The sequence below is a fragment of the Leptonychotes weddellii genome, chromosome 13, assembly GCF_054177405.1.
Source record: "Leptonychotes weddellii isolate Sample4059 chromosome 13, ASM5417740v2, whole genome shotgun sequence".
NCBI classification, from domain to species: Eukaryota; Metazoa; Chordata; class Mammalia; order Carnivora; family Phocidae; genus Leptonychotes; species Leptonychotes weddellii.
The window spans coordinates 61,078,785-61,088,584 of record NC_138381.1 but is presented as its reverse complement, the minus strand read 5'-3'; the positions used below and the strand labels follow the sequence as shown (position 1 = coordinate 61,088,584).

Here is a 9,800-nt window from a genome sequence, read left to right as displayed (position 1 = left end):
CCCCCCCCCCCCCCCCCCCGCTCCGGCGCTCGGCCCGCCATCCCCTTGCCCCGTCTGCAGCTCCCTCATCACACCCCCCACCCCCGCACCTCTCCCCCCAGAGTCACCCTCTCTCCACTGCCAGTCACTGGGCCGGAGTGGGCAGGGCTTGACCACGTCCTCATAATTCAAATATTTGGCCCCTCCAGTGAGGCCAAAGCAGGGCGGTGCTTCCCCCAAGTCAAAGGGACAGATTCAAGCTGGGCTCTGCTCAGGCAGGAGGGGGCGTGGGAAGTGGCCTGGACACAGGAGTCAGTGGCCAGCGAAAGGCTTTCTGCTCAGCCCCAGAGGATCCAAGTGGCCCTGGAGCAAGTCAGGGGCCGAGACTCAAGGCCCCAAATCCCTGCATTTGTCACGGGTGCCGTCCTTCCCACCCTCCCCCTCATGCACCACCTGGCATCACTCCAGGCTCAGAGAATCTTCCTGGAGGAAGTCTTCTGATGTCTATTTTGTGGGTATATTATACATCCATAAAAATATTCTTCAAATTCCTGGGGACAGAGGGAGCTTCTGAGACACTGTCAGCCCCTGCTGCACCCTCAGGACTCAGAAGCCCAATGTTTGCGCCTGTGTCATCCTGGGCTCTGTAGAATCCCCTTCTTTGGGCTGCATCGGACGCTGGGCAACACCTTTTGCAAAGACTGCTGCAGAAACAGCCCCTAGGAACCTACTCGCTATAAGGCCCATCACATGACTGCTACCACCCTCTTGGGTCTCAAGGGAGAACTCACCTTCAGAACCAGTCCCAGGATAGGCTCTGTTTTTCCTGAGCCTCAAGAAAGCCTCTTCTTTTCTGACTATGAGAACTGCATAACAGATCACATTTCCCTTTTTCCTTTAGCTGCCAGGAATCTCAGAGCCAACTTTGAAGCTCAACCATAGTAATTATGTGGCCCCTTGTGATCTGAAACATTTATTTTTTCTTTCCGTGGTCTTAGTTTTCTCACTCTGCTTTTATATTCTCTGATGCTGATTCTCTTTATCGATTTTATAAATATTTTTATTAGGTGCCTTATGTTGTAAGCTGCTTTGCGTGCTGTTTAGAAAAAAGAGGACTATAAATAAATAAATACACCATGGTTCCATTATGACGTTAATTTTATTGCTGAAAGTGAGCCTGGGTGGTTCCATAGGTTAAGCGTCCAACTCTTGATTCAGGGTCCTGGGATTGAGCTCCGTGCTCAGAGAGGAATCTGCTTGAGATTCTCTCTTATCCTCTCCCTCTGCCCCTCCCCAGTGCTCCTTCTCTCTCTCTGTAGCAGGAGCAGGGGAGAGGGGCAGAGGGAGAGGGACAAGCAGACTCCCTGCTGAGCCGGGAGCCTGAAGATGTGGGGCTCTATCCCAGGAACCTGAGATCATGACCTGAGCCAAAGGTAGATGCTTAACCGAATGAGCCACCCAGGTGCCCCAAATAAAATCTAAAAAAGAGAAAGAAAGAAAGAAAGAAAGAAAGAAGGAAGGAAGGAAGGAAGGAAGAAAGAAGAAAGAAAGAAAGAAAAAGAAAGAAGAAAGAAAGAAAGAGGAAGGAAGGAAGGAAGAAAGAGAGGAAGGGAGGGAGGGAGGGAGGAAGGAAGGAAGGAAGGGTGTTTGTTTCATGGGATAAGTGAATTCCTTGACTGCATAAGTCTGAATTTAGGGCAGAGGTGACCTGGGAAATTATCTTTCTTCTACCACTAATCTTTGAACTCCTTGGGTGTAAAGCCTGGCACATAGAGGCCCTTCCTGGTCTTGACCAGGTGAGTGTATTGATGGTGAACATAAAGATGAGCCAATATGAAGGACATCTCTCGCAAGCTGAGTGATGTCAGGGTAGTCCCTTAGCCTCCTGGGGCCTCCGTTTCTTCATCTATAAAATGGAAACAGCCAGTAGTCTAGCCCCACCCTCGAAATGGTTGGGAAGATGCAATGATGAGTTAGAAAACACTTTGTAAACCAAAGTGCCACACCATCATAGAGCCCGTGGGCTGACGTGTCCAGTGGGACAGCTGCTGGCAATCATCTCCTTGGGGTGGGAGTCCCCCTGTTCTGTGGACCTCCTGCAAGCCAGGATGGGAGAAGGCTCAGCTGGGTAATGGGCTGCCCCTGGCTCCACCACATCCCTGAGGTCGGGAGGCCCCTCTGTGCAGGTCTCCTCCAAGCCTGGGGCTCAGGGCACTGTCGGAGGAGGTATCAGGTGGAAGTCTGTCCACTCTGTTTGCCCCCTTTCCCGTCAGCCTGGCTCCCGGGCCCCCTGGACGCAGAGCTGCAGATCCTGCCTTCTGCGTTCCTGGCGGCGGGGGTGGGGGGGGTGGGGGTGGGGTGGCGGGGAGGACTCCTTTCCCCTGCAGAGAGAGCACCGTGTCTAAGATTCATTCTGCTTCCTCCATCTGCACCTTGCCAGGTCCTGATTCCCACCGCGTGTCCAGCTCCCTGCGCACGGGCTTCCTTCGGCAGCCCTGTGAAGTAGACAGAACAGCATTCATGGCCGGTTTCTCTCGCAGATAAGAGAGCTGAGCTCACCCGGGAGGGTCACAGGACTGCACGTGGCAGAGCCGCTGAGGACCCAGGCCTCAAGGGCAGGGCCTCCCTTCCTCCCACCTACTGATTGTTGTCACCTAGTATGGGGACAGGACGGTAAATGCAATAACCAATCAAGAGTCCTTTGTTCTCTCTGGCGGGGTTGCGGGGGGAGGGCTGGGCAGGGAATAGAATCCCTGCCCCCACCTCAGGAACAGAACACTCAGCAGACACAGGTGAGGGAAGTACCTGGGGCCCAGCGGCCCCACAGCCCTGCGGGATGGCAGTGACGATCTGCCATCCCCGTCCTTCCCTCCTTGTTGTGCTTTGCTGTTTGTTTTCCTCTCGTTTCCTAGTAAAGGTTTCTTTTGAAAAGCTGCAACCTTGTCTCCCAGGAGCGAAGGGGAAGTGGGGCGATGCTGGCAGGGTGTGGCCTGGCCCTGGGATCCAGCCCGCTGGGAGGGGCCGCGGCCGGCTGTACTTGGGGAGGAAGAGACCCAAACAGCTGTGGGTCAGGCTCCAGGGACCAGGAGGCCTCTCCCTCCCAAGCAGCTGCCTGTGCTGCCCTGGGCGATTGACACTTGGCGTCTTCATAGACTCAGGAGGAGTGAAAAATGGAAGGAGCGCAGGGTGGCCTTTCTCAGACTTGGACGCGCACACAAATCCCCTGCGATCTCATTAAAAGGCAGATTCCTATTCAGCAGGTCTGGGGTGGGGGTGTGGGCAAGATTCTGCATTCCTCACCAGCTCCCGGGTGAGGCCAATGTTGCCCATTGTCCTGGGTCAAGTCCCTTCATTGCACGGAGTGGGGAGGACCACCGACTGAGCCCCTGCTGATACCCAGTACGGTGAGGGCCTTCTCCACCTTGGCCTCTGGCACCTTCTGTGTGCCTCTTCCATCACTCACATCCTTCCAGACGCCCTCGCTCATTGTCCCCATTAGCCTGTGAGCTTCCAGAAGGCCTGGATTGGATCCTATTCTCCTTTGGAAACCAACACAGGACCTGACGCTTCTAAACATTCATGAGTGAGCAAAGAGGTGACTCTCAGAAAAACTGTCCAAATCCTCAAATTAATCTCAGCTGGGGGAGCCTCAGACCCAAATCCCAGGGCCCCTGTGTCTATGGCTATCTGCTTCCAACCTCCCTTATTCCCCAAGGAAGGGGTCCCACGAGGCTTGCAGTGAAGAAGTTTGCAGTGGAAGGGGCGTCCGCAAGTGAGAAACAGAGGGACAGGACAGCAGTGTCCACAGCGGGAGGGCTGCTCAGGCCCAGAAGAGCCCCACAGGAAAGCCTTGGTCCTGGCACCAGCATCTGGCACAATTCTGGACAGGACCCTTAGATTTCCTGCTCCAGGGTCTTTCACGCCTCCACCCTTTAGCTCCCCGTGGACGGTCACTGGGCCACTGAGGACAGAAAATTGGCAGCTGGTATCTTCTAGGTCCCTGGAGTTCCATGCAGCAGAAAGAACATGAGATGTGGAGCTAAGGGATGGCGCTAAACAGTCTGCCAGTGGGACCCTGGGCAAGAGGCTTCATCGCTCTGAGACTCAGTTTCCCTCTCTGTGAAATGGGGACCATGACTCTTAGAAACTCATGTGAGAGGGGAGGGGCAGGGCAGGGGCCTTTCTGGGCGGCACCCCACGATCTGGAACCCCACCTATTTCGTTCCACCTGTGCCTGTTCTGCCCATGCGGCCCGCCCATGCCAGCATCCTTGCCCAGCGGAAGCGCCCCCTCCTCCCACCCCCCTGCCCTTTGTCAAGCAGAACTCCACTCGATTGGGTGTCCAAGACAGAGACAGTCTCGGCCCCTCCAGCCCTGTCTCCCCACATCAATACAGTCTGGAAAGCTTGCCAAGAGCAGATTCTTTATTAATTTCTCTTTTTTTCTTAAAAAAAAAAGTATTCCTTCAGTATAAAAAATAAATATTTTAAATAGGACATTGAATAAATAAAAATAATCTGTCAGTATGAAACATTCCCACAGGGTACATTCATCAAAGAGGAATTTGTCCCTCAAGGCCAAGTCCTATCCAGTAGAGAGGGAGGAGGGAAACACCGAGGGACAGACGAACTAGCAGTGTGGATGGGAGAGATGCCCAGGTACTGGGATCGAGGCACAAGTATTGGGGGTCATTCGAAAGTAAGGACATCTGTACCATCTGAAGGGAAATTCTCACTTGATTCTGGCCTCCAACCCCACATGCTCTGTCTATTCTGGAGAGCCAACAAGGTGGGGCTGAGCTGCTTCTGGAGGGGGCGGGCAGGGGGCATCCCCAAGGAGGGGACAAGGAGAGGGGGGAGGAGAGACAAATAAACTGGCGGTGCTTTTTTTTGTTTAAAATGTTTTTAAATAAATAAAAGTTCCCAATACTCCTTTCTCCATAAATTGCAAAATGACTGTCCTACCCCATCCTCTGTTGACAGCCTCTCTGTCCTCCTCCTCTTGACCCAGGATGCAGGTGTGGGTCAATACCAGCAGATGAAAAATGAGGAAAAGGACAGCTTCCTGCCCTGCAAAGCTTTTTCCACACAAAGGCTCCATAAATTCCGGGATGCTGTGCAAAGTGGTCTGCTGGATTGGTTCTAGGAAGAGTGCTAAGGATGGGGGCTGAGGAGCAGAGCAGGAGATGGGGGGGCAGAGGCAGTGAGAGCGAGGCAGGGGGGCGGTGTTGGGTCCAGGGGAAGAGACTCCCTTGGTCCCTGAGCCCCAGAGGCCGCCCAGGTGGGCTCAGCGAGGGAGTCAGTGTACTCGAGGGGATGGGAAGATTGAAGACCCAGTTGGCCCCAAGCCCTCAGAGCCACGTTCACCAAAGGAGCGGAGTGCAGGGAGGGGGCAGCAGGCTAAGACCCTGGATGAGGGTGAGTGTGACCCAGGTTAAGACAACCTCAGGAAACCTCATGGTCTCCTCCACCACCTGCCACAAAACAACCTTGCCCACCCCCGCCCCCACCCCTGCCTGCTGCCTGCCCACCTGCCACCCGGTGTGTGCGGGTAAAATGCTCAGGGAAGACAGAGAGGTGCAAAGTGAGTGCAAAGTACCATAATCACATTGGCTGAACCTCTAGGACCGCCACCACCGCTCAGGGTTTGAGAAAAAGCCAGAATGTTGCTCTTAGCAGCTGCCCCAGCTCCGCACCCCCTCCCTTGCTCCCAGACTGGAGGGCGTTTCTCCACTAGCCTGGCCCCAGCACAAAGGAAAGGATCGGGTTCCCTGCCTGGGAGCCCAGACATGGGTGGGGGCGTGGGGGGAGGGGGAGCAGGAGGGACCACAGCTTCCTGGTCGTGGGCCCAGGGCCTCCCTAGCCTCCTCTCCAGAGCAGGGAGCTCCTCCCTGCACTGCCCCAGCTTCCCAGAGGCCCAGCCAGGCCCTCTGGCCCTTTGGGGGTGTTTGGGCCACCCGAGCAGGAGCTTCCCCACTGTGTGCAAGCATGCTGGATGCTGGGTCAGGACTGTTCCAGAGCCCCTCAACTGCTGGTCTAGAGACAGCATGGGAACAAGGAAACAGCAGCAGAGCAGGCCACCAGGCCTGCCTTACCCAGGGCTCCCGGACACCCTTTCAGCCGTGAATGTTACCCCTCACGGCACAATTCCAAGGGCTGCCAGAAAACACAGTGTTGAGTGAGCCCCCTGGAGCCAAGCAAGATGGTGGCCCTGGGAGAAGGCCCCTGGCCACTCCACAAGCCAGCCCAGCCTGCCGTGAAGCCAGGATTCTGATACCCCTAAATCAGGTCACAGTTGGGATGGGGTATGGAACAGGGTCCCCTGCCCCCGCCCCCACCACCCAGGGTGACCAGTTCTCTCAGATCCTGACCCTTCTCTGAGCTTCACCGGTAAGGCTTAGTCTCATCATAACATCTTTGACTTCTGGACCAGTCCCTGCTAAGGCTTGGCCCTGGCTCCTCTATGAGCCATCGTATTATTTCTGTTGAGTAGGAAGCAGGGAAAGGGGAACTAACTTTGCCATTTAAAGCACCAATAAGTTAATATAAATAGGGCATCATAATAAATAGACAATCATACTGGGTCAGACACACAGCACTCTTGGTTCTCAGGCTTCACTGAGACCCTAACCTCAGGTCCTGCTGTCCCCTTGCTCTAGGAACCAGAGATGGCCTCTAGTCCCCATCAAGTACCTTTGTGTGACCTCACAGGACCTCCAGGGGCCCCAGATGTGAGCTGCCACTCTGAACTACCCAGTCCTTCCCATCCCTTCCCATCCCTTATAGAGCCCGGCCCAGAAGGAAGACTCTGGGTCCCCTCGGAACCTCTTCACCTGACTTTGCCACCTGCCCATTTCCCCAAACCCCACCTCCAGGTCCAGCCACCAGACCCCTGGCCATCCCAGGCTTCAGGAAAGACTGCAGGGAAGAAGGAGAGCCTGCCAAGGCTTTCAGGACCTCTCTACCTTCCCACGCCTGAAGGTGGCCTCTCAGCCGCCCTAGAAGCCTGAATGCCAGTGAGCTCATTCTGGAACTTTCTGCCTCACAGTCCAGGCCCTAGGCCTGAGCTCTCCAATCATGCTCAAGAGAAGGAATATCCCAAACCAGAACTTCCCTAACTTCCATTCACTAGACTTATGGGGACCAAGGAGTCCTCTGGACCCCAGCTCCTCTGGCCTGCCTGAGCCCCATCAAACCTTCCAAAGCCTACGGAAGGGGCAGTAAAGGCACCGATGGTGGTCATTCTGCGGGGCTGGGTGGTTCCCCTGACCCCTGCCGTTTTGCCCCATGGTCAGAGTCGCTATGGACGACTTGTGCAGTTTTCTCACAAAGGCCCTGGCCAAGGGGCCGAGTGGGGACAGAGGTCCAGCCCACAATCCCCTCAGCAGCCCGACACCCTGGTGTCCGGCCGCGGTCTCCCAGAGGAAGGGGTCCTTCTTCTAATTGGCGCTGTAGACAGGCCCTGCCTACGGGAGTTTAGATTCTGCTCGGCTTTCTCACAGCCCACCTTAGAGGGGAGTGGACTGGCCAGGAACCCCCCGGGGTCTGCCAGCAGCCCCCACTTGGGTCCGGCGATGCTCTGGGCCCCGGCCACAGTTTGAGAGCCACCCGAGCCTAGGATCTCAGGTTGCTCACTGCAGGCATCACGACCTCCTGCCTAGAAGGCCTGGGCCACCACAGCGATGACCTGCTTATACTTCCCCAGGAGCTGACAGCCCAACTTCTTCTTCTGGAAGACATCCTTGCCCGAGGTGTCGGGGCCGTAGGCCACGTCCACGTGGGCCACGTGGTACTTGTTACACAGGCGGCAGAGCACGTTGCTGAGGAGGCCCCGCATGATGTCCGCAGTGGCGTTCAGCTTGCTGTGGAGGCTGAGGGCGTTGGGATTGAGGACCTTCTGGTCCCGGGTGATGTTGCCCAGGGAGGCGCCGAGGTACGCGATGATGCGGTACAGCTCCACTAGCCGCGTCTTCTCCGTGCCGTTGGCGTGGAATGGCGGGAAGTCCGTCACATTGGGGCCACACAGCTTGTCCAGGTTGTTGGGGAACGGCTCCCCCTGGGCTGTGTACTGAGGAGCAGAGAGGGAGAGGGGAGGTGACGTGGGGGTCAGGGTCGAGGGTCCCAGCCCTGCCACCAAGCCTCTGGGCAAGCTCTCGGGTCTCAGTTTCCCACCTCGGGCGTAGAGACCCGGCTACTTGCCCACAAGGCATCTCAGGATTGGCGTGTGAGCCAGACGTAATCCCGGTGCAAGGGATTATCATCACCCTCATCGGGATCGTATGGGGACCGAAAGGAAAACAGCACGTCTCACCTCCTGCAGGTGCACCACACACACCTGCCCTTTCACCCACTGAGCGCACCTTCTCCCTGCGTGGCTTTGCACCCCGGACACCCACAGCCCACCACTTTCTCTCCCAACAGCATCACCCTGGCCACCCTACTTCCTCTCTGTCTCTCATTGGCCTCCTGCTCCACGTGGTGGAGGAATCCCTAGACCAGCAGTGCCCAGCAGTGCCCGGCCTCCCGCTTCTCCCCCCAGCTATGCCCCCGACCTAACTGGGCACCTCGGAAAAGGGGCTTCCTGTCTGAGCCTGGGCTGGGGGAGGGGCGGGGGCTCAGAAGCAGCGGGAGTCTGGGCGCGGTTGAACCAAGCCCCTTCCCCATTCTCTCCTACCAGCTCCAAACGCTCTCTTCCCAGGCCAGTCCCGCCAGACCAGGTCTGTGTGGCACCCCCCCACCCTCCCTCCTTCCTCAGGACCTGGAAGGGGGACTTACATAGAGAATAAAGAGAGCGTTGGCACTGCCATTGAGCTGCGCCAGCTGGTTCCTGATCTGGTGCATGAGGTTGCTGTGACATGGGTGACGTGTGGCGCAGGTGGCGTTGACAGGGGTGATGGGAAGGGGGCTCCCCGCCCCGTGTTTCCAGTGCAGAACCAGCAGCAGGGGCACAACTCCTGGGAACAGGCAGGAAGGAGCCATGAGCAGGGGGGTTGGGGGTGAGCAAGGAGGCTCAGGGCAGAAGATGCGCCTCATCTCCCCAGGGACGCCAATGCCCCAGCCCCACCTGCAGCTCTGTCTTCCCCTGGCTGCTTCTGGTTTTCATCGCCTCACTACATCTGTTTCTCTCTGCTTCCCTCTCTCCAGATCTCTGTCTCTGCTTCTCTCCATTTTCTTGTTTTTTCCTTCTCTCTCCTGAGCAGAGGAAGGGGGTAGGACATGAGCTGTTCCCACCAGCTGGGAGCTGGGGCCAGGGTGACACGAACCATCCAGCCCTTTCCCTCAGGAAGGCAAAAGCCCCTGAGGCCTCCTGCCCCTCTGGCTGGAAGGCACCATGCCCCAGGCCCAGCGGGTCTCAGGGGAAAGAGAGGCCCCTATCTTCCCACCTCGCAGGATGGTCAGATTCCTGTGCATTGCTTCATGCTCACTGGCCCACTGCAGGCCATAGCTCCCAGATCGGGAACCCGGGGTGGGGGTTGGGGGATCTGCTGACACTCTTCTCCCTCTCAAACCTGTCACTTGATTTTGGCTCCCTGGGCCGTTTGTCTCCAAAAATTCTGCCACCCTCCCCCATTTCTTCTATAGCTCTTCTTCTCCAAATGTGGCCACTCTCCTATTTAGGACCTTCAAGTCCACCCCAATTCTACAATTCTGCCCCCCTCCAACCCCAAATCATCATTCAAAACTTCCTGTGCCCCCAGCCCTGCACAGCTCCTGCCTCCATGCCATCCCCCTCTTTATTACTTGCCCCAGGCGCTGGGTTAGGACAAGGAGAATCTTGGGGTCCCGCAGGCCCTCAGAGCCTTGGGGAGGGAGAGGAAATGG

The 9,800-nt window shown here is 56.7% G+C and overlaps 1 protein-coding gene across 1 annotated transcript in view; it reads right to left on the bottom strand.

Annotated features, from left to right (window-relative positions):
- Positions 1-4,385: 4,385 nt before the first annotated feature.
- The window catches only part of LIF (LIF interleukin 6 family cytokine), a 9,051-nt gene continuing 3,636 nt past the window's right edge, over positions 4,386-9,800 (bottom strand). The window contains exons 3-4 of the mRNA XM_081801830.1: positions 8,754-8,932; positions 4,386-8,046 (exon numbers count right to left, since the gene is read on the bottom strand). Coding sequence (XP_081657956.1) covers positions 7,636-8,046; positions 8,754-8,932 — 590 coding nt within the window. The 3' untranslated portion in view covers positions 4,386-7,635. The remainder of the gene's footprint in view (positions 8,047-8,753; positions 8,933-9,800) is intronic.